The sequence below is a fragment of the Paroedura picta genome, chromosome 2, assembly GCF_049243985.1.
Source record: "Paroedura picta isolate Pp20150507F chromosome 2, Ppicta_v3.0, whole genome shotgun sequence".
Lineage (NCBI taxonomy): Eukaryota > Metazoa > Chordata > Lepidosauria > Squamata > Gekkonidae > Paroedura > Paroedura picta.
In genome coordinates this window covers 57,475,820-57,500,921 of record NC_135370.1, presented here as the reverse complement: position 1 = coordinate 57,500,921, position 25,102 = coordinate 57,475,820, and the positions used below count along the sequence as shown (strand labels likewise).

Genomic DNA, 25,102 nt, shown 5'->3' with positions numbered 1-25,102 from the left:
AGAGACTCCTTTTTGATCTGTTGTGTGAAGATGAAAAATGGTGATCTGAATTGAAAATTCATTTTCCTAATACAATAGCTTATAGAAGTCAATTGGATACAAATTCTAGTGGGATGACTGAACAAATCTTGAGTCCAGAGACACCTTTAAGACCAACGAAGTTTAAGCGTATACCCAGAATTAAACTATGTTGGTCATAAAGGTGCTGCTGGACTCCAGATTTGTTCTGTTGCTTTCATCCAATATTTGCATGACCTTTCATGTTCAGTAGAATCTTTTGAGTGTGTTTCTTAAACAAATATTTGCATTCATTTTCTGTACTGGAGTACATCTTTGCTGTATTAAAGATGTCACAGAGCCAAAGTTTGGGGAAAGAGTGTTTTAATTTTCTGATTTTAAATCAACATTGTTTAACTTTGGCTCAGTTCTTCCCATTATTAATTCTATTCTGACCACTCTATTTCATTCATTCTGGTATGAAGTTTTTTTCTGATTAAACTCCTTGTGGGGTGGTTGGGTAAGGGAGTCCTTATTTTTTTAAACTGCTGCTGCGTGCTTCAGCTGTCTCATGTTTCTCAGCCTCGCTATCCCCATTTGTAATGGTGATCTGTGGAAAAAAATAGGCATAGTGGGTTACTGTTCTGCTTTGCTGTTTACATATCTGCATGGCATGCGACCAAAAGGCCTGTGTGGTTTAGTACAGGCCCTCATTCTCATGGTGTGGCAACGTGAGTAAATGCATGTCTGAGAGGGAGAAACAACGTCGGGGTGTGGGGAGATGCTGTTTCAGTACTGTAGTTCCAGGCTGTGCATCAAAAAGGGGGTAAACATTGAATAAGAACTTGCATATTGAAATGTGCATGAATTATTCTGTCTCTAGGTAAAATCCATTTCTCGTTACTCCTTTCCTAGGTTCAGAGTCTTCTAGTAGTGTAGGGTCATCCACGGGTTCTCTTTCTCACACCCAGCAGCCTCTTCCAGTCACAGCTCTCAGCCAGCCTTCTCATGGCACATCTGCCGTCTATCCAACTGTCAGCACTAGTAGTTCTCTTTCCTTTGATGGTGGCATGAGTGGGCAAGTGGCGCCTTCTAGCAGTAGCTTCTTTTTGCTTCCCTTGGAAGCGGCAGGCATACCACCTGGAAGTATTCTGATCAACCCTCAAACAGGTTGGTATCCAGATGTGGATGTCCTTTTCTGTGTTAATGGCTTTGCAGTAATGTATAAATGATGTTTTGAATCACCATGGTCTGTTGCCTTTCTTCCCCTCATTCCCCAATTTTGCAGCAGTATGCCTTTTAATGACTTCCCAGAGGGCTTCATAAAATTGTACGAAGGTACTCTGATTTCCATATTTTATGGAATAGTTTGGGGGAAGCTGTTAATGGTGCAGTGCCTTTAATTAGCACATTCATATAAAATTGTAGAAATATATTAATAGTTACATGTGGGAGTTGACCATGGAAATCCCAGATTGCTACGCAGAAGCAATGGTCAGTCACTTATGTTCTTTTCTTGTCTTGAAAATCCTGTAGGGTCTCCATAAGTTAGATGCAGCACTTTATGCACAGATATGTTGGTTAAATTTTTAAGTGGCTGCCTTTGCATGGCACCTGTTAAGATAGACCCTAGTCAATGAAAAGTTAGAAAATAGGTATTTTTGATTTGGACTACTTCCTGTTGATGATTCAGAAGGTGGTTTGAAGGTTGGCCTAACTGCAAAAACTGAGCAGGATCTGGCCCTTAGCATTGCCTGAACTACCTGGGTAATCTATGTAAGTTGCTTTGACCTTTTTGTAGAAAATGCAGAGATATAAAATGCAGCAAAATAAATGAACAGACTCTAAACAGTTCTTCTGGGTTAACTTCTTCACTTAGCCAGTTGTTTCCTGTTAGTTCTCAATGGTTCTAGAGGATTGGTCAACTGGACTTCACTTGAGTGATATTCTACTTACTCTGAAATGCCCTTTTAAAAAGTTGCTTCATGTCAGCTATAGTACTGCAATCCCAGGAATTACTGTTCTTTAGCACAGTGGTCCCCAACCCCCGGTCCGGGGACCGGTACCGGACCGTGGATCATTCGGTACCGGGCCGCGGCTCCTCCTCATCCTCCTCCCTGGATGCTGCCTTGGGGGCTGCCCTGCCACTGGCTCACCTTTGGTGCTCTCCAGCGGCTGCCATGGCTGGGGCTCCCACTCAGTGTGACACTGTGCAGCTGCTGCTGGCAGCACCCCCCAGTGGGCAGCGGGAAGTCAGGAGCTCTGGAAAGCAAGTGGAGCAGAGGCTCAGGCAGCAGTGACGTCCCTCAGCAAAAGACTACCCACCCACCCCCGGGCCTCAGTAAAATTGTCAAGCGTTGACCAGTCCCCGGTGATAAAAAGGTTGGGGACCACAGCTTTAGCACCATTCCACATGAATTGAACATCCTTTGTGAATTTTACATTAATTTTTAAAAATGTGAAAATCACTCCAAATTATGTTAAATGATTTATGTAACTGTCATTCTTTACAATTTTTGGATAATGGAGAATACTTTCATTAGCATTTTCCCTACATTCTAGCCCTTGACAATCTTTTCCCTATCCTCAAAAAAGGCTAATTAGTTCCATTGTTATACTGTCTTTAACATCAGAAGTGCAGTTCTTTGGTTCCCTTGAAATGTAATACAGTATTGAATTTTGAAAATAGAGAACGATGTAAAACATACATTTGTATTCTGCCAGTGGATTGCATTTTTTTCTAAATAACATGCATGTTTTGCCCGACCTTCTAGGTCAGCCATTCATTAATCCTGATGGCACTCCAGTCGTGTATAATCCTCCTATGCCACAGCAACCTGTTAGAAACCAAGTGCCTGGACCTCCTCAGCAGCCACCTCCTCCCATGCCACCTCAACAGCAGCCAGCAACCAATCACATCTTACCACAGGTGCACATGTCAAAAATGCAATGGTTGACTATGTATTCAGATAAGGAAAAAATGGTAGACTGTTGTAGAAGCATGTTGAAAAAGACAGCAAAGTTGTTCTTGTTATGTGATTTTTCTTTGATTCTTGGATCACATTTTAGTCCAGGAAGCCCCTTTGCCTAGAACTGGGAGACAACTTGTTGTTCTTGTGTTTTTTTTTGTGCGTACTGTTTGGTCCATAAACATTAAAAGACATCACAAGTTTGCAGTCTCATGCTATGTGACAGTCTAAAAGTGATGGAATAAATTATTCCTCCTGATGGGTAGATGTCCATTGTTAGATATTTTTACTGTATGTAATCACAACCTTGTGTTCTATGTATTTTCAGTTGCAAAATTGAACATTGGAGTATTTAAAAGTATGCCTTTATACAAAAAGACAAATTCCCATTTTCATTTCTATTTTACTCTGTTAACTGTGTGTATTCAACTGTTACTTCTTCAGCCTATCCGACCTCTTCAGCCTTCTTCACAGCCTGTTCAATTCTCCACAGTCTCTTATCCACCCCCGCTCCTGCCAGTCTCATCTACCCAGCAATATACTGTGGTATATTATCTTCTACTCACCTCTTCCTGCATGAGAGAGTATTTACTAGAGTGACTTTTATGTTGGGATGTGCATGTGTCATATAAATATTGACTGGCTCCTATATTCAATCAAATTGAGTATTGGTAGGAGATCAAAAAAGAGTGGAGGAAAAAAGTGGACCCATTGCCCTAAGTCCATGTCAGGCTGACCTGCTAGCTACCTACTGTAGGTATCAAGGAAATTGTATCCTAAGTGACATTTAACGGATGTTACTTGTGATTGTTCTTCATAGCCAGTCAGTATTCATTATACCTCTTGAATTCTTGTGTCTTTCTTTTTCCTTGCTGTTTTTGTTTAACCTCTCAGGGTATTCTATGTTGTCCAATCTCCCATGACAATAAAAAGCTTTCCAATGTGCACTAATGCTTGAACTAAAATGGGTGTTGAGACCTTGCCTGTTACCTTTTGAGTTTTGTTGCCCAGCTTAGTTGCATTTCTCAGACTTCTAAAGGTACCAAGGTAGGGTTCTGCATGAATTCACCTTGATTGCAACCTATTGCAACCTCAGAACATCACAATGCTGCTTGTACAGCAAACCAGGTGGTCAAGAGTAGCTCTGCCACTGCAGTTCATTAGGAGGTAACCAGTCTAAAACTGAATATGGTATGTAGTTGGTTGGTTTTTCCTGTGTGTCAGCCAAATAGCATTTCAGTTCAGTAAAATATTAGGTGATATCTCTAAAGTTAATTTTTATCAACATGCAACTTAATCTCTCAAAAATGGATGCATCTGCTTATTTTGCTGTGGAAATGCCCGTGGAGGGGAGATAAAGTTAAGGCTTTTTCTTGACATTCCCTCTTAAAACATGCTGCATTAGCATCTCAGTAATGAAATATATCAATAGTAACATTTTGCATGCTTTATCAAAAGATACTGGATGTAACAGCTGTTAAGCCACATTCATCTTCTGTTTTCTGATGCATTCCCCCATTGAGACTGCACTTTGTGCAGGCCAGCCACAAGCATTTTACTCTAGCTTAAAAGCACTGAAAATCCAGATGCCAGCCTCATAGAGCCAGTGTGCGCACGGCATTCCGCATCGCAGGTGTCACGTACTACATGGGCAGGCTGCCCCCATTGGATCTTACAGCTCACTCCACTTGGTTCATGACTGCATCTGCTGCATTCCATCAGCAGATTTCTTTGATTAACATCTGTAAGGTCAAAGAGGAAACATTTGTGATACAATATACTTTGGACCAACAAGCAGGGAGAGATTCTGACATGAGGAAGGTTGTATTGCACATGGTGTTTCAAAGAGAGACTGACCCGTCCTCCTGAGGGTCAGTGGCTTGCTAATGGACGCAGTGTGTAAGGCTGCATGAGATGACAGAAGCTGAAAACACACTTGCACTTACCTGTAACAGTTGTTTATAAATGTCTTCTATGCAGACACACATTCCCTCCCTCCTGCCCCACTGTGTGCTCTCTCAGTAAACAGTTTTCTGTTTTATGAGTTTAATTCATAATTAATTGTTAATTGTATCCTTCCCTGTTTCCTGTAAACCGCCCTGAGCCTTCAGGGAGGGCGATATATAAATATAAAAATAAATAAATAAACAAACAAACAAACCTTCATTTGACCTGAGGGAGCTACTGAGGGAGCTTGCAGCGGTATAGGGGAATTGAGGGGAAGGTGACTCGCCTGCGTAATACATGCAGCCTCCGTTCAGACTCGCACCTTTCCAGCCTCCGTACGCTCCAGCCTTTTCAGACTCCCTACACCGGCAGAGCCAGCTATAGGCTTTGCCGCTGAAGAGGGGCTGGCCCTGGAGGGTAGGGCAGAGGGGGAGGTTTTCCAGCCTCCAAACCTGGCAGAGCCCTCAGGCTTTGCTGCTGAAGAGGGGCTGGCCCTGGAGGGGAGGGCGAAGGGGGAGGCTTCTCAGCCTGGTTGCAGCCAGGAGGGGCCTTCCCCTACCCCTTTCAGAGCCCATTTTTTTAAATGGGCTTTGCTACTAGTTTGATTAATAATTTGTCTATTATAATTAGATTAGAATCCAGTAGCATTTTAGAGACCAACAAAATTTTCAGGATATCAGTCAAAACGTCCTTTGCCAGATACTGCAGACCAATATGGCTACCCTCTGATAAAATGTCTAAATAAAATCTTTATTTTTGTAGCTTTTCCTTCGTTGATAGCTCAGAGCAGATGACAACATGGATTAAACCATTAGTTGAAATATAAAATCATATATAAATATAGCCATTAAAAACATTTTATGTTACAACTAATAACAATCTTGGCAGCAAATACAAACTCGCTTTTTCTTTCTCATAAGTGAACTATAACATATTTTCTCATAATTAACTAATTACTAAAAAGTTCTTAAAATTCCTCAGTGTTGGTGAATATTTCCTTACTGTCCTTAAAGTAACATCAGAAAATACTACAAAGTGCAACCAACGGAAACTATTTTACAGTTTACAAACAGTAAATAAAGTCAAATGTTTCTTGACGTGGATATAAACGTGTATAATTTCTCCACTGTTCCACCTACTAATGTTAATGAGATGTCACCTATCTTATTCAATCTTAAAAAAAAATACTGCTACTACACTCTAACTGGATAGGACACTATTTCACTACTTGGCATTTTGGTTAATTGTATATCTAGCAACTCTGCCTTGGTTTAGAAAAGGAATCACAGTGACTGTCTTACTTAATTTCAGCAAGACAACCTAGGACCCCAGTTCAGCCATATGAGTCTCTCCCGACAGCCATCCGGGGAAGCTGTTGATCCTCATGCCACCATGTTCCAATCCACAGTAGTCCTTCAGCCTTCTCAGCAACCTGGTTTTATCATAGCAACTGCCCCTCCTCCTCCACCTCCACCACCACCACCTCCACCACCACCTGGTCAACCTGTTCCTACTAATTATAGTGCATCTGGCCATCCTGTCAACCAGCAAGTTCTTCAGCAACAGGGATATATACAGCAACCAATGCCACAGGTAGAGAGAACTTTTAAGTGTTGCAGAACCATATCAGAAAAAGTTTGCATTAAAATATCAAGTAGCCTGTCTTTATATGTGTGTGTGTGTGCAGAGGAGGTGTTTCTTTCACTCCCTTAGAAATAAGGGCAGGAAATTGTTTAGGCTTGTTGCTTAGAATCACAATGAAATTGCTTATTACTTTTTAAGCCCTACAAAATGTTTGATGATCATGTACGTGTTTTTTTAAGATCTCTGTGCACAAAAAAAATTCAGAACATTTCAGATTTGGCTTGAATCAATTCTGACCATAGCACCATTCCTTGACTCGGATTCAGCCGAATCTGAAGTGATTCAGCACTATTAAATGGGAAATTTTCCTTTTCTATCTATTCCATGGTTTGGGAGCTGGGGCATTGAGATAGAGCACAAGTTTTGCAGCATAGCTGCAGGAACCTTTCCTCAAAGGAACCCCAAGTTTCAAAAAGATTAGACCAGGGAGTCCTACTCTACGGCCACCCAAAGGGGGCCCCTATCCGACCTCCATTGTTTCCAATGTGGAAAGGGAAAAAAATCTCTGACTTGTCTTTTTTTCCCTTTGCTATTGGAAACAATAGTCAGATGGGGGCATCCTCTTTGGGTGCTGATATAATGGGACCCCCTGGTCCAATCTTTTTGAAACTTGGGGGTGCCTTTAAGAAGAGGCTCCCGCAACTACACTGCAAATTTTGTGCCTCTACCACAAACCCCTTCTACCCCAAATCATGGAATAGTCAGAAAAGGAAAATGTTGACCCCTTTAAACTGCTTGATCTCTGCATGGCCGGATTTGCATTAAAATATCAAGTAGCCTGGCTTTATGTGCCTGAATTGCAGTTTGCCGGTTTGGCCAAGGCTAATTCAGGCAGTTAAGGGAAGTGCAATTCAAACCACATTTGTCCAAAAAGTTTCTGAACCAACGTTGATTTGGGTCCTTTTCAGACTATTTGAAATGAATTGCACATGCCTAGTACTAAGTAGTAACCTATAGGGATTCCTCATCTTGTTTCTTTTATTGCAGTCCTTTTGTACTAAAAGTACCATTGGGACTTTAAAAATTCTGGATGAGTTGTTAATTCTTTTCTTGTGTTATGTCTGTGTGCTTTTTTCCTTTAAACATGGCACCAAGCAAACTACTGGTCTTCCGTAGTTTGTGTTGGCTTATGGCTGCTATTGCTAAGGTTTGTAAAGAAATTCTTGTGTTAATGATTCTATGGAGCTATTTTTTCCCTTTTCCTGCAGTTAATATCAGGCAATATGTAATTGATCAGCAGAAATCAAGCAATGTTTCTTGATTCAAAAGTATATTTTAAAATGTTTTTTGGAGAAAAATGCTCTTTGGCAGTTAAACTTTTGTCTTTCACCACACTGTTTCTTCTCTTGAATCTGCTGTCATTTGGTGCTTTAGGCCATGTCTGACTATATACATCTAAATGAATCTCCATGTTGCTTCTTTTTAGATGCCAGCCTGTTACTGTGCTCCAGGCCAGTATCCACACTCCAGTCAACAATATCGGCCTGTTACTTCCATTCATTACAACGCACAGCAAAACCAGCCACTGCCACAGCCTGCACAGCAGACAGGTTTGTGGGGGGTTCTTTCTCCTAATGTGTACATAGTTCAGGTAATTGGCCTTGACAGCAAGGATTTGAAAAATCTGTATTGTTTCGACTTTTAAAGCGCTCATCTGACTTCCATCTGGTGAAAATGCCGTCTTTTTAATTCTCTCGGTTTTGTGTCCAAGTGATGGAATGCAGAGTTAGGGAGGATGGAAATAATTCTGGAGATTGTATTATAAAACCCATTTTTTCTCATATGAAGAATTTATGGCAACAGGCAAAATTGACTAAAACAACCATTCAAGATTTAAATCCTGTTAAATACTTATAAAAGTCTTAATTTTTTAATTATCTTGCCTGCAGTATTCAAATATTGTGCTATTGGGACCTTAAATAAAGAACTTCTGAAGAAGTCTCCTAGATCCTTAGTGATTAAAATCTCAGTGTATTTCTTACTGTTCTTGATTTTTAATGTTGCTTTTCTCTGTTAAGGGTCTGTCTGCTTGAAATCTCACAACAGCTTTTCAGTTGTGCTTTTCCTTAAATCATAGTAAATCAGTACAGGTGATGCCTTTACTTTTCAGATTGATTTCCATTGCTAAGAAGATTGGTAGTCCAGCAATTTTTAGTCCAAGATTTGTAACCCAGTTTGTTATCCTGTATACGTGAACTCTTCACAACAATGCAGGGCATCCTTTGTTTTAAGAAGTAAGCAATTATTTGTGGTGAGGTGTTTAAAAAGTTGATCTGGTTTTGGAAGGAACAGAGTCTTTCAGACAGCTGGACTTCCTTAAATATATTGTTTGAATTCCAAAATGTTGTTGTAGAACCTCTTGGATTTTCTGTCTCTAAAATGAGCTAAAAGTATGGTGGCTGGCCGTGTCTTTGGCAATATCTGTGTTGGGGGGACATATTTCCCTATTTTCTAAAGTTGTATAGTAGGTAACATGGGATCAGATGCTTTGGCAAGGTGAGAAGGACTGTCACTGCTTAGGGTCGCAGATTGGAGCTACATGACCACTACCATAAGGGAGACTTGAAGCACAAATGGTGATGCTTTGGGTGAGGCCTTGCATCTATGTTAGCCCCATGGAACATCCTGTGAGTAGGAATAAGGCTGATTAGGGGAATATCCAGCTTTCTATAAACTTTAATTTGTGTCAGCTATGTCAGTAGCAGCCACACCAATGGATATTTTCAATTGAACGCAAAGTAATTTGAGGCTCCTGGTGGTTGAAATGTCAAAAGTTGCCCAATCCTTAGCTGAAATAATTTTAGCTTGCTAGAGTCCCTCTTTGTGCCAGAACAGTAGTGTGTGGCTTTAAAAGAAAAATAAGTTTTTGATTGCTTTTTGTATAAAAATGCTTGAAGCAAGGTCATTGCTGTTTCCTGTATCAATAATGTTTCTTGGAAAATGCTTCAGAATACTAATTACATATCATAGCAGTATTAAAAGGGCATGGATTTCCAAGGAAAAAATAACATGCATTTTTCTGCCTCAGAGAATTTAAGAAATGCTTTTCAAATCTAATACATTTGAGGGATATAATTTTGTGGCAAGTTGAATGCTTCCAACAAGTACAGATTGTCTGCATTCCCTGCTTGTCTGTATTCTCTGCTTAAGTTTGCTATTGTGGAAGGGAATGCAATCATTATAAGTCAGTTTGTCCATCCTTGTGGAGACTTAGATTGTGTGTCTGCTGCTTTTTGTATCATAGCCTGAATCGTTGTTGTTCCAGTCTACCTGGTCACTGTTGTTGGGTTAAATATTGACATACCCCAGGCATGTCCAAGAGCATGTATCCTATAGCTTGCTTTTTTGAAATGCTTAGCAGCTGACCAGAACTCAGATTTGTTTGGTTTTTGAAATAAAATTACTTCAGTTTCCAGCATCGTTTCCCATGTGATAGTAGGTGTAGCTACCGAGGAAGCACAGGCCTTTGAATCTTGAATTCTTTTTGGATCCTGGCTTATCTTTACTACATTAATAAAAAAAATACATGCTGCCTGTCACATGAACCATGGTGAGTAGAATTCCCATGCATATATGTTGTGGATGTTAATGTGGACGTTGCTCAGCAGTGTCTTCATGTGGAAGGAGTCTCGTGCTACATGTCAGTCAATGGGTCCAAGCAGGATTGTGTCTGGGGAACTGATGTTGAAATAGAGGAAGAATTAGTGCACGCTCACCCTTGGAAGCCTGACTTCACTTCCAGAAGCTTCCAAACTAGTACATAGTCCATGGTCAGCTACTGGATTAGGACCTAGCTGCTGAAACTGGAAAGGTATTAGTCACATTCTTATTTTGTTTGGGGTTAGGCATAAGCCTAGATCACATGTTGGTTTCAAGTCGTTTGATGAATGGTGTAGGGTCTTCCTTATATGTACAGGTGATCCAGGGCTTTTCAGGGTAGTAGAAAATGATTAATCACAAGCTGAAATACGTGTAAGTATTAAACCTAAAGGACTTGAGGGGCATGAGTGTCTATTTCCAAAAGAAAAGAACAATAACATGAACAAATGTTAATGCAAGCTGTCAGTCATTACTATGTTTAGAGACTTGTGGATTTTCCTTTTCAACATCTAAATATTTTATAGTGTCTGCCTTCTTTGAAAATATCTGGGTTTGAGGAGAATCTGTAAACAAGGGACATGTGTGTCTATATGGCAAACCAGACGATGGTATATGTAATACGTTGTGTAATAAATTGCCTTTAATTATGAGCTGTTGGATTCGGGGCCGTAACACTGTCTGAGAGGGTTACATTTCTCACAGTGAACCGGTCTCTTTTTCAGCTGCTCCCTGGCTTCTTTTTTAAAGGGGTCTCAGGTATGTCTGTCTTGAAGTGTTGCTTTCTGATCAAGGAGCATGCACTGTTCATCCTTTTAAAAAAGTTGGCAACGTCTGTCATGAAATAAAAGCAGTATTAGGAAAGTTATCTTCAGGAGTAAGCATGCAGTCAATGCCTCTGACAGGCTTTTGTTTCTGTGTTCCGTTTTGTTGTGTATGTTTTCTTTTGATAGTGCTGGGTTTGTGACTGGGGCTTTATTTCATTAGTGGAAACGATGCCCCTTTCTAAGTGGGATGCCATTTTGGATCCTGTCAATGTAAGCAGTTCCATTATTCAGCGAGGATAAAATTGCAAGTGATCATCATTTGCAGTTCTTGATTTTTGGGAAGCCTGAGTGTTTTTGTACTATTTCTGACTGAGGAGGTGCACTTGCCCCCCCCCCCATTTATTTCCTGCCGCCTTGATATCCTGAGGTGGAATAGTGAAGCTAAAAATAGAACCAGGCCTTGGAGCCCCATGAGGGGAAGCATGTTAGCAGTCAATCCATATTGTCCTAGTTCTTTTCCCAGCAGGGTAAATTGATTCTCCTTAGACTATATAAAAGTGCCAGAAGACCATGAATAATGTCCACAGCTGTACTGCAGTCCCGGAGAAATGAAAATTTTTGAAATTGCAGCAGTCTGGGCATTCATCTGCTACTAGAGCTTCAGCTCTAATGTCAGACTCACAGTAGCAATCCAGTTATTTTCTACATAGCTTGTCTGGTGGCCGAGTAGAATCAGACATCTAGCTTATTGGGAAAATATGCACAAGGGTTAGATACTGCTTTAAAAAGCAAGGCCCTTGCACAATCAAATCTTACCTTCACCTAGTAATTGCCTGCATACCCTGAAAGCACTGTCATGTCAATGAACTCTTGAAAACAGAGTGCTACGTAGCATAAGGGGGCAGCAATAAAGAGTAGCGATGGGCACAAACTGGTTTGTGAGCCCAAATTCATCACAAATCTTGCTTGGTTTGTGAACATTTCTCAGACTTTTGTCTGATTTGGGGTTTAAGATCATTTAAACCTGAGCAGGTGGCCCACCCATCAACTGTTAAGTTTAAATGGCTTCCATGTGGGGGGAAGCTAAACAGACCGTGAAAATGGCTGGTAGACATTTCAGCCTCGTAGTGTATGAGCCATTTTTTTGTATCCCAGACTGAATGTTTAGGGCACCTTTCTACCCAATCAAGAATTTAGGTGCGGCAAGCTGCTGCATTGAAGAGGGGGATGAAGCTGTTCCTTCCTTTCCCTTCTTTGAGCGGAAATCTGCTCAATCAAGAGAAAAAGCTAGTTCATTACCTTCTCCCACTCCATAGCAACAGCCAAACCCAGGCAACAGCATAGACAAATCCCTCTACAGCTAGGAATAAACTGGGAATAAAGAGCCTGAAGGGAAGAGAGAAGCAGGGAAGATCTCAGACAGCATATTCTGCAAGCACTATCAATCCCCTATGTATTTGTGAAGGCAGACATGAAACTAACTCATCTGGGGGGGGATCCAAATTGCTCCCCCCCCCCTAGTTATGAAAGTGAGTATAATGATAAAGCAATGATAGATTCAGGTGGGCAGCTGTGTTGGTCTGCCTGTGATCCATTTAAGCCTTCCATTTTCCCCTGCCTGGGAGAAGAAAATTGAGGGATTAAACGGATCACAGGCACAGCAACCTAACAGCAGGTGGATGCCCCACCCTGCTGTTAGGCTGTCATGGTAGCAATCCATTGAACTCCTTCATTTCTCGCTCCACTGTTTCAGTGTCCACCCTACTGTTAGGCTGAAATGGCTGCCAGCCATTGCTGCAGTCCATTTTGCTCCCCCCCCCCCGCACACACACCTAAAACATGGGGGGTAGTGAAACAGATGGCTTAAATGACTGGCATTTAACTCTTCCCAATGAACTCTTCCCCCTCCTTTCTCCTAGCCACAAAAAAAGTTGTTGAAACTGGTCAGTTTGGGGATTTTTGTTCATTTTCATTTTGGGGGTCTCCCCAAACCCCGGGCTAGAATTTTACAATTCATACTCATCCCTAGTAAAAAAAAATATTCATGTGGGTAGCTGTGTCGGTCTAAAGCAGCAGAACAAAGTTTGAGTCTAGTAGCACCTTGAGAATCAACAAAGTTGTATTCAAGGTATAAGCTTTCATGTGTAAGCACACCTCTTCAGGTACAATGAAACAAAGTTTCCACAACCACTGTATATAGGTAGAAAGAACGGGTTGGATTTAGTTGCCAGGAAGAGCTAATTAGAGCCAAGATGCATAAATAACAATGATTATAGCTGATATTGGATTAAGGTAGTTGTTAAGATTTGTGAATAGCATAAAGAATTGTTATTAGCATAAAATGCAAGAGTTAATGAACAGATGTAAGAACAAAGTTTGAGTCTAATGGCACTTCCAAGGCCAACAATGTTCAATTCTGGGTAGCTTAAGAAATAAGTCAATATGGAGAACTGAAAAAGAATACCACATTCAATTCACTAATACCAATTATGATACCACAAATGGCAGCAAGCAAGAGCCTCCATGTTCAGAGGCAGTCAACTTATGGGGTTTGTTGCCAAGAAGGGCTAATTAGAATCAACATGCATAAGTGACCGAGCAGTAATATAACTAAGATTTGAATCAGAAATTTGGTAAGACATGTAAATAGCAACAAATACGCATACAGATAATATAGGAACTAACAAAGAGGTGAGAATAAAGTCCAGTGGTCCCTTTAAGAACAACAAAGTTTAATTTCAGGGTATAAATAAAAACTGAGCATGTATAGGAAGAAAAGACACCAATACTTCTGTTAAGCCCAAGGGGTTCCATTATCCTGAGTGTTGTTATAGCTTGTAGTTCAGTAATCTCTCATTCCAGTCTGTTTCTGAAATTCCTTTGCAATAAAACAACTACTTTGAGGTCCCGCATTGAGTACCCCAATAGGTTGAAATGTTCTCATGTAGGTTTCTCGGTTTTGTGATTTTTGATGTCAGATTTGTGTCCATTTATCCTTTGGCATAGAGTTTGACATGTTTGCTCTATTTAGGGAATGGAAAGACATTGTGGGCATTTAATGGCATAAACAATGTTAGAAGATGAGCAAGTGAATTGGCCTGAAATGGTGTTGGTGCTGTTAGGTCCAGTGATTGTGTTGTCTGGGTTTATGTGGCAGCAAAATTGGCATCTGGATTTATTACAAGTTCTGATACCACTGTCAGTGTTCAAAGTAGATGTTGTATGTTTGTGGGTGAGGAGTTGTTTGAGATGTTGAGGGCTTTTTGGACAAGAAAATGTATGATTCCCTCCCAGTGCTTTTGAAAGAGAACAGTTATTATTAAATAGAGGTTTTCGGTACCAATAAGGCTTCTTAGACAGTTCTTCAGGCAAGGCTGGTTTTGAAATTGGTGCTAGAGATAAATCCTCCTGACTCCCCCACCTTCATCAGTATAGAAATTCCACTTTTGTCTTTTGCAAAAACAAGACTTAGTCCAAACAAGATTTTGACAATGAGCTTGTATCGCAGAGAGAAAGAAACTGATAAGGCAAGCTTTAAAGTTTCTCATCAAAAATGTAATGAAGCCGTTTCCTCTTTTTGTCAAATGAAAGAAGATCTTCCTGCCCTCTTTTAAGCAACTGACCTTCCAACCAGACTGCACCACTGGAGTGCTCCCTAGACTGCTGCCTCCTCTGCTAGGAAGCAGCTCCCTTCTTGGCTCACCTCCCATATGTTTGGGGCTCCGCTTCTCGCTTTGCAAAAGGAAGTGAAGGCTTACATGGACTGAGGAGGCAAGCCAAGAAGGGAGCTGCTTCTTGGCAGAGGAGGACATGGCTTGGGGAGAAGCTTGGTGGTGCAGTCTGGCTGGAAGGGCCAGTTGATATGTAAAGTGAAGTGGAACCTGAACAAATGGGGGAAGGCAAGTCTTGAAGGGAGCTACTTCCCAACAGAGGAGGAGGTAGCCTGCAGAGCAGCTTGGTGATGCAGCCCAGCTGGAAGGGCATCTTCTGGGATGAAGGGGGGGGTGTATGTCTTTTATTTGACAAATAGCTTTATTACTGTTTTATTAAAAACTTTAAAGCTTGTGTTATCAGTTTCTTTCTCTCAGCAATCTAAACCTAATGTTCTACTCTTAACACCAGACTTGTCCCATTTTTGCACACACACAAAAAAAGTAATTGAGTTTTTAAATGTACAATGGGGTGGAGAGCCAGTAGGATTGAATGGTCTGCTAAAATGGCTAACTGACAGTAACTACAGATAGAAGAATCTCTACCTCCCATTTAAAAAAAACATATCCTGCCTGAACCTGACCATTAAGGAGAGGCCTGCCATGATGCACAATGTGAGTGGTAGAGGAATGGCCCTCAAGGGGTAAAAATAAGACTTGGTAGAGAATATATGATGGAATTTTATGCTTGTGAATGACCTTCGCCTTGGGAGCTAAGAAAGGGGATAGACCACAAAAATCGCGCTTAAGAAGAAACCCAGAGCTACAGCAAATGGAAAACAAATGAGTGCTGAAGGGAGAAAAATCCATGCCAAAGGAAAAAGAAAGTCCAAACACCTGCAAAGTGAAAGTGAGTTGGCATGCAGAAAGGAAAAATATACCCAGCAGGAAAACACCAGTGCATAAAAGGCCCGGTTTTGACACATGAAATGCCATCATGGACCTCATTTACAAAATACTTTCTCTGTCTGATAACCCAGAGCTTAGTTCTGGCATGAGAACTCTAGGTTTTTTGGGGATAGCAAACATTGACCCAACCAATCTTCATGGCTCACCCATCACTGCATCCATCCATTTTTTGAGGGGAAAAGTGCAATCTGCATACTAGTGCATTATTTTATTTGTTTGTTTGTTTATTACCTTTATATATATCGCCCTTCCCTGAGGCTCAGGGCAGTTCATATGAAACATAGGGGAACAGGAACAGTACAGTAAAATTCAGTAACCATGAATAAAAATAGTAACAGCAATGAACAGTGAAAATAAACAGACACTGGTGGAGTCTCCGTGTTACTCTCAGAGGATCCCCCCAATGCTTGACTAGATCTGGTCTCTTGCTTCCAGTGGGAAAGAACTTAACCCTCAGGCTGAACGGGGGGGGGGAGGGGGATTGGGAAATTAGAATTCAGAATTCTTTTTGCAATTGATCACCATCTGCTTAATTGTCTGTAAGGGGTGTTTTAATGGGCTTTTATGGTATTTCACTGTTATTTGTTATGTTGTAAACCGCCACGAGACCTTTGGAGAGCAGCAGTATAAAAATAAATAAATAAATAAAACAATAAATTCATAACCTCAACATTCTAACAGTCCCATGGTTGGTTAGTTCAGAGCATTTGAATTCATGGGAGCGAAGTTCAGGGGCCCAGTTGGTGTTGTTAGATTCAGTCAACTTCAGCCAAGTGCCTGGTGGAAGAGCTCCCTTTTGCAGGCCCTGCAAAGCAGACCTATTTCCATCAGGGCCCTGATCTCCTCTGGGAGCTTATTCCACTAGGTGGGGGCCAGGACAGAGAAAGCTCTGGCCCTGGTTAAGGTCAAGCAGGCTTCCTTGGGGCCAGGGATCACCAGCCAGCTGGAGATGGTAGAGTGTAAGGCTCTTTGAGGGGTATAGGCAGAGAGGTGGTCCCTCAGGCACATTAGGCCTTAAAGGAGATTACCAGATTAAGTCTGATCCAGAATTCAACCGGTAACCAGTGCAGTTGTTGGAGAATGTGTGGGACCTCCATGGTGTTTCTGTGAGGACCCTAGCCGCTGCATTCTGGACCAGCTGTAGTTTCTGGATCAAGGTGAAGGGAGGACTGCATAGAGTGAGTTGTAGAAGGCCAGTCTAGTGGTGACTGTTGTGTGGATCACTGTGGCTAGGTGTTCCAGGGCCATGTAGTTTGGCTTGGCGAAGGTGGCAGAAAGCCAGCTGCACTTCACTTGTGACCTGAGCCTCCATAGAGAGGGAGGCATTGAGGATCATGCCCAGGTTCCTGGCTGAGTGAGCCACTGATAGCTGCGTGCCATCCAGGTTGGGCAGAAATGCTTCCTCATTTGGACCCTTCCTGCCCAGTCACAGGAACTCCCATCTTTGAAGGGTTGAGCTTCAGATTACTCTGCTTGAACCACCTCGTCACTGCTTCCAAGCAGCTGGCTAAAGTTTCTGGGGGATAATCAAGGTGGCCATCCATCAAGAGGAAGAGCTGGGTGCCATTCGCAAATTGGTGACAACCCAGCTCAAACTTCCGTATTGCTACCCTCTGTCCACGATCCCGGAGAAAGGAGTTTAGCCATTAAAGGGCTGTCCCCCATATCCCGACATCGGCAAGGTGGTGAGCTAGAATCTCATGGTTGACTCTGTCAAACGCTATTGAGAGGTCTAGCAACACGAACAGTGCTGACCCATCTTGGTCCATCTGGCAACACAGGTTGTCTGTCAGGGCAACACGTGCTGTTTCTACCCCATGGCCAGGCTGGAAACCTGACTGGGATGGGTCTAAGACTGAAGCTACTTCCAGGAATGCTGATATTTCGTCCATGACAGTTCTTTCAAGCATCTTTCCCAGGAACACTAAGTGTGAGACGGGACAGTAGTTGTCGAGCTCTCACGGGTCGAGAGATGGTTTTTTCAGCAGCAGGCATACCACTGCCTCTTTTAGTCCTTTGAGGAATTTTCCTGTTGAGAGGGCTTCATTATAGCTTCATTAGCTTTAGACATAGCCTATGACTTTGTATTCTGCATGTCAGAGTTGACACCAGAAATGTAATCTTAATGAAGATATAATATGAAAATAAGTCCATAAAGTTGTCCAAATAAAACAGAAGAAAATGGACATCTTATTAATGTTACACAACAAGTTACTTGCAGAGGTAATTTCTGAAATGCGTGTAAATGTGTTCATTACAAAGACAGTCTCAGAATGCTTTTGCTCACTAGAGGAATCAGCTTTCCATAGGCTTCTAAACTCTAGGCCTTGTTAGAAAGAGTTGTGCTACTAGCAAGAAGATGGCAAGGAACTCAAGGGTTAATTCCCTTTCATACATAAGAAAATAAAATCCACATCCTGTTCCACTTGGGATATGGTCTATGCTGACTGTGTTCTGTTTACAAGGGAGCCCAATACAAGGACACTAACATTTTAAATTATTTTTCATACATGAGACAGGCTAGTTACCTTTACAGACATTGGATAGGAAAGGGGAAAAGTTGCTCCTGCAATATTCATTCTTTCAACACAATGGTGAATCTTACTAGCTTTATATATTGGTTTATGGTGCTCCTTGAGTTCTCTAAAAAAGAGAATGGGCACCTAGAAGTAGCCCTTATGCTTTAGTATTAACTATACATTTTTTATTTTATTCAGTTTATATACTGCCATCTTAGCAAACTGGCTCAGGGCAGTGTACAACAGTCAACAATAGCAATATAAGTTAAAATAAATAACGTTTAAAAGTGTTTAAAACTGCCTCTGTAACTAGCAGTAGCATCAGTATAATTATTATTTCTAATATAATCTCCTTCAGTGGGTCCATATCCAAGTTAAGATGTTTCTATTGGGGGGGGGTGCTTTTGTAGCAGGGAGCCCTGATTTAAATAGCTCCTTTGTATTCAGAAACTTGATTGAATGCATTTGTATACCTGTCAGGTCATTGGTTAACTTCTTGGTCTCAAATTGTGGGGTAGCTCTTTGGGTCAATGATAATGACCTTTTCTTCTGAATCCTGTTGAGGAGACAGCATACTTCATGGCTTATTGTTGAATGGAACAGATGATAAAACCTTTCCTGCTGCAGAATGCTTCCATATTATGTTTTATCTTTAGGACAATTCCAACCTATGCACTAAGGGAAACCTAAGACCAGGTAAACACACATACCTAACTAACTGTCAGTCACTCAGCTTTCAAGTAATGTCCAGCATTCAGATTAGTGTACTTATAAAATTTCTATTACTTGCATTTGATCCATACTTAACAGTGATGGAGGCATTCAATTTTATGTTTGTCTTCAACTTTGAAATACTGATGGCTACCAAACAACCGGTAATTGGCAACAAAAATGATGAGGGGAAGAACATTTTAAATAATTGATGTGTTCATGAGTTTGGAATCAATGCATAGATGTAAGTTGTAATTGCAAGGTAAGGTAGTTACAGAACATGTGCAAAAATGGAAATTTACTTTAGTATTTGCTATTTTTATGAGAAGGCAATACAGGTTTACTTCCATTCAGCTAGGTAATATGTAATAATCACCACAGACTTAACCAGGATCATGTTTCTCTATATTACTGGTTGAATCTTCAGAAAAACACAGGATGAAAACTTTTTAATAAATTAGATGACAGAATTATCTACTGCAGCAAAACAGTCTTGTATATCTGTGATGCCCTTCAGATATTTGAGAAGCACCATGGAAGTGACGTTTCCATAAGTTCATCAGACAATGCTGCTATAACATTTAAAGGTCCACCATCATATAGATGAGGCCAATTGTGCAAGCCTCTACCATATAGTTATTACTTGGCTTGGCAATCACTGTGTTGTAAAGACATTATGCTGTTGGGCCCCACCAACATGGTTATAGAGCTTTAAATGTACAAGAAGTATTGTTGGATGAACCCATGGAAAAACAACTTCCATGCTGCTTGCATAACATCTAAAGGAAACCTCAATACAAACAAAATAAAGAAAACTATTTTCTTTTATAAAAACCTTATAAAATAAATTAAAATATTTGTATAACTGCAGGTTACCAAGTTATGCCTAACCAGCAGCAAAACTACCAGGGTTTAATTGGCGTCCAGCAATCCCAAAACCAAAATGCAGTCGGTGGCCAACCCAACAACATTGGAAACCAGATCCAAGGCGTGATTGTCCCATATCCTCCTGTGCCATCTTATCAGGTAAGCTCTGATGCTGTTTAATATCACTGCAAGTCATAAAATGCATTTGTGATTTTTAGATGTCAAGGTGGCATATAGTCAGAACTATAGAGTCTGGGGACTTCTGAAACAGGATGATTATGAACTTACACAACCTTTTTTAATCGAATGTGGAGACAGATCATTTTGGCTTGTGTGTGTGTGAGTGTGTGTATTTAATTACCAACAGATTTTAAACATTGATGAAATTTAGTCTGCTTGCATCTAAAACATTACAAGATTATGTGTCCTTGTTTTCAGAAAAGCTAACATACTGAAACAGACAGATTTACAATCCAGGTTGTTCTATTGAAGTCCAATCCCGTCAACCTAGCCTCATGAATCATTGGAGGAGGGGAACCCTCATGTTTCTAAAATAGCATAAATGGGCCATATCTTGGTAATGAGCACATAGTTTGATCCAGGCCCCACTGGGCCCTGGTTAAGTTCATCTGTTCTCTCTTATTTCTGTTAGTACTTGGTCATGGTGCCAATCAAGACTATGGTTTGGTTCTCATTGTTGTGGTAAAGCTAGTTTGTACCACTTCAGAGTGCAGTTTGAGGCTCATGTGCCTGAAGCCTCTGCACTTAGAAAACTAGATCAAATGCTAGTCTTGAATCCTCCTCTAAGTTGTAGTTTTCTGTGTGAAGGGAATTATTTGTATACAGGTCCCTTTTGTCAGATGAGCACCTACCTGCCATCTGAAGCAGTGGAAGCCGGACATAGATTTATCACCTTAGTGGAAAGTAGACCTTTGGTAACATAGCATCATATAACCCAAGCAAGAACCTGTGTTGGCTCTAAACATCAACATGAATAAAGTTCATGCAGAGAAACTTATGTAAAATGTCTTCTTTCTTTTATCCTGATAAACCCTGTGAAAGGACAGCATTTCTGGAGTGGCTCTCTGTTTTAAATTCTTCTTCAAACTCTTCTTATGAGTTGTTCCACAAAAGGAATCTTTACAATCTCTGCGACCTTAGGAGTTCTATTTGCCGCAGCTTGCACCTGTGCTCCAGTTGTTTAGAGTCAAGTTTAGAGCCAACATAGGTTCTTGTTTTGGTTTCTAGTTGCACTGTATTCTTCTGAATCTTTTGTTTTCGTTGTCATAGCATCATGTACCATACTGAATAGCAAGTTTATCAGCTGCCTCACTGTGCTTCCAATCCTTAGGTTTCAATGGCTCAAGGTTCCCAAGGAATGTCACAGCAGACATATCAACAGCCAGTTGTTATCCCCAGTCAGTCTAATCAAGGATTACCCACATCAGGAATGCCAGTTTATTACAGTGTTATTCCATCTGGACAACAAAATAATTTAAGGTGAGTCAGCCTTGGTCCTCAATAACTCAGTTTATTTACAAAGACTTAATACAATTTCGCTTACAGATACTGTTTTTTTTTTTTAAACAAAATTTCATTTTAAAATGTATGACAGGCTCTCATGGCAGAGAACAATGCCAACAATAGGCTAAGATGTCGTCTCACACTTTGATCATGCTATGTTTAATTGCTGTCCAGTTACTCTTGGTTCTAAGGATTTGCCATTCTTGATCTGGTTAAAGGTTGAAGTAATTTTAAATTCCCACCACAATTCCCAGTTGTGCCAATTTAGCTTTAAGACTTTAGACATTGAGCTGTCTTGTCATTTTCTTTTTCCTTTTTTTGTACTTATTGGACTACTTGGCATAGTTATGTGTCCTCAGTGCTGGCCTTCTTTTTTTAATGGCTAAGAACTTACCAGTAATATGAGTGATAATGTTACTTAATGTAACCATTTATTTTGGCAGCTGTACATTACACCCAATGTTATTTACACAAAAATGCCTTGAGTGAAAAACGAACAGTAAGAGGAAAAACTGCTGATCAAGTCGGTCCCTTTCCCCATCCAAACACAAGCCGGTTACTGGGCATTGTTTGCTCGAATTTTTTTCAGCCCTTTCTTGTTGTGTTTCTTTGCAAAGCTCAGGAACTTCAAAGATTCATATCTATGTGATATCTATGTGACCTAGGCCTCTTAATGCCATTTCTGCACCATTTGCGAGCCTGGTTGTGAGTGGTGTGGTCCTTGGATTTGGGTATAGCTTAAACCTCCACCTCTACCGCCGCTCGGACTACAACTGGGAGCAAAGGAACTAAGCACATTTTTAAAGAGCATTACTTTACTGTGAGATTTCTGTTGGGGAAAAGTTAGGACTCCTTTTGGAAAACTGTCAGAATCTGTTCTCCCTGATTTTAGTCCTAAAAGAGACTTGCACATCAGTTTGTGTATCATGGCAAGAGCATTGTCATTATGGCTTATCAATTTGTCCATAGTCCAAGAACACGTAGGCAAGATGCCTGATGTGGTTATTGTCTTACTTTGAGTTTGCGTGTGGCCTGTGTAATGTATGAAGTATTCCCATTTGTAACTAGCTAAAAGGAAAACAAGAGAGACTTTGTTTCTTGAAATAACTTTTGGTTTTAGCCAAGAAGAGCGAGGCGGCAGTCAAAACCTGCTTACCACCTTTGAAGAAGAAGAAGAGTTGGTTCTTATATGCCGCTTTTCCCAACCTGAAGGAGGCTCAAAGCGGCTTACAGTCGCCTTCCCATTCCTCTCCCCACAACAGACACCCTGTGGGGTGGGTGAGGCTGAGAGAGCACTGATATCACTGCCCAGTCAGAACAATTTTATCAGTGCCGTGGCAAGCCCAAGGTCACCCAGCTGGTTGCATGTGGGGGAGCGTAGATTCAAACCTGGCATGCCAGATTAGAAGTCCGCAATCCTAACCACTACACCAAACTGGCTCTTTCATTTCTCTTACATTCCAGCATCAGTTTTGTTCTGTTATTATACACACTTCCTTGTTCACAGAGGAATGTGTAAAAGGTTTGTGTTTGAATATTGATACATTTGACTGCAGTTGATATTGAAGCTTAAAAAAAAATAAGAATAAGACTATTGGGATGAAATATTATGATCTAATAATATTTCAGGACTGCCCTTTAAACTCCTAATTGCTAGAAAGATCAATTTACGGAAAGCGTGTTAGCATAAAATCTGTTTGTAACATTCCATTAGCATTTCCACATATCTCATAGTAAGATAGCTGAGGCATATTTATCAGCTTATAGGGTAGGGCAGGAACATAATTCCAGGAAATTGAAAGAGCTTATCAAAGATTTTTTTTTTTTGGGGGGGGGGGGTTCACCTGATTTCTCCATGATCAATCTGCTGCATGGTAGATTGTATATGAGTTCCCTAATCAGGGGATTTTAAGGAGGCTATGAGGAAGGGCAAAGATTCAATTTTACAAGCTCCTCCCATTTTGCAGGCGTCAGACTGTATGTGGTTAACATGAACATTTATACCGCTTTCCATTTCATTTGAACCCAAAAGCAAAGGTTTGCAGATTCCCCCAAATTGCAAACCATAGATTGATCATCATGGCTTATAATTCTGATTTAGTGGAGAAATGTAAATCATAGCTTGCCAAACAGAATTTTAAACTGAGGTTCGTCGACAGCTAAGAAGCATAGATAGGCACAAAGGAAGTAGTCTGCATCCAGCACCAAACTATGTTTTGGCATCACATCTGAATCCAGGCCGGTGTGAGTTGACAACAAGAGGCCATTGCTATACCTGGATTTATTCCAAGGACCATGTAAGAAATCCGTAATGGTGAAGAATACAATATTGTTCTACGGATAATCTGTATCCGTAGGCAGGGCCACATGTGGGAGAAAATGGATATGAATGCTTATGGCTGATTTGTGTGAGTGAGAGCGGATTCTAAGCATTATTCTGGGAAGCTGAACAGAATTGCAGTGCCCTTCATTGCTTTCTGCTCTTTGGTTTTCTTACAGAGGCAGAATAAAATGAAACTTGAGGTCACCTTAGTTCAGAGTTATGACTGTGTGTATATTTGTGCCTGTAGGTAGTTTTTGTACGTGTTCTTATTGATTATATAGGATTCCTTTGAGCTTAGTGCATCTTGCTTTGAAAGCTTTTATTTTCTTTAAAAGTAAGCAATTTGCCATCAACACAACACATTACTGCAATCTTCAAAGCTTAGTCACCTTTCCAAAAGTCACTGCATGAATAATTTGCAGGGAAATGAGAGGAAAATAGAATTTAGTCATTATTCTGCCCCCAATGGCAAATGTTTCTTTCAAATTTAAATGTTAATTTATATCTAAGTAGCATTATTTTCTCTTAGAACAAAAAGCACATAAGTCCATGTCAAATTATAACTTGACAAATCACAGCTAAGGTGAGAGACCAAGGTGTCTTTGGGGATGTTAGCCAAAGCAGTAGTCTGTCTTAAGTACTGTTAGCGTCTTCAGCCTGGAAAGGAGATAGGAATGAAGAAACTAGTTGCCTTTATCTCTGGGTCTTTGGTCAGGCCTAGAGAAATGAGATCATGCCTTCTAGTTCCAGAACCAATCAATTTCTTTTATCATATCCATCTTACTATGCAGCCCCACACTGAGACTGTGCTTGTGCAGGCCGGCTGCAGTAACTTATTCTCTAGCTTTAAAACTCCAAAATGGGGCACCATATTGCAACCTTCTGTGTGCGGGTTTTCCTAGTGAACACATCATGTGCTCTAATGGCAGGATGCCCCTTCCCTCCATTTCTTTTTCGCCACCCTGAAAAGACTTCTCTCTAGTGAGTTCCATAGTTTCAACAGGATTTTGGGCTGTATCAGACGGAGTATCATGTCCAGATCACGGGAGGTGATGGTACCACTTTACTCTGCTCTGGTTCAGCTTCACTTGGAGTACTGTGTTCAGTTTTGGGCACCTCAGTTGAAGAGGGATGTTGACAAACTGGAGCGTGTTCAGAGGAGGGCAACAAAGATGGTGAGGGGTTTGGAGACCAAGATGTATGAAGAAAGGCTGGGGGAGCTTGATCTGTTTAGCCTAGAGAGGAGATGACTGAGAGGGGATCTGATAACCATCTTCAAGTATTTAAAAGGGTGCCATATGTAGGATGGAGCAGAATTGTTCTCTCTTGCCCCAGAGGGACAGACCAGAACAAATGGGATGAAATTAATTCAAAAGAAATTCCATCTAAACATCTGGAAGAAGTTCCTGACAGAGTGGTTTCTCAGTGGAACAGGCTTCCTCGGGAGGTGGTGGGTTCTCCATCTTTGGAAATTTTTAAATAGAGGCTGAATAGCCATCTGATGGAGAGGCTGATTCTGTGAAGGCAAAGGGGTGGCAGGTTAGATGAGCGATAGGGATGTGCGTGTCCTGCATAGTGCAAGGTTGGACTAGATGACCCATGAGGTCCCTTCCAACTC

At 40.9% G+C, this 25,102-nt stretch overlaps 1 protein-coding gene across 10 annotated transcripts in view; it reads left to right on the top strand.

Annotated features, from left to right (window-relative positions):
- R3HDM1 (R3H domain containing 1) overlaps positions 1 to 25,102 on the top strand; it is a 72,711-nt gene that overhangs the window by 35,209 nt on the left and 12,400 nt on the right. For 4 of the 10 annotated variants that reach the window (XM_077320206.1, XM_077320211.1, XM_077320207.1 and 1 more), the window contains 7 exons: positions 913 to 1,167; positions 2,772 to 2,926; positions 3,411 to 3,512; positions 6,225 to 6,506; positions 7,984 to 8,107; positions 19,642 to 19,796; positions 20,989 to 21,137. In XM_077320206.1, coding sequence (XP_077176321.1) covers positions 913 to 1,167; positions 2,772 to 2,926; positions 3,411 to 3,512; positions 6,225 to 6,506; positions 7,984 to 8,107; positions 19,642 to 19,796; positions 20,989 to 21,137 — 1,222 coding nt within the window. The remainder of the gene's footprint in view (positions 1 to 912; positions 1,168 to 2,771; positions 2,927 to 3,410; positions 3,513 to 6,224; positions 6,507 to 7,983; positions 8,108 to 19,641; positions 19,797 to 20,988; positions 21,138 to 25,102) is intronic. The other 6 variants (XM_077320215.1, XM_077320214.1, XM_077320213.1 and 3 more) reach the window with 3 other exon arrangements.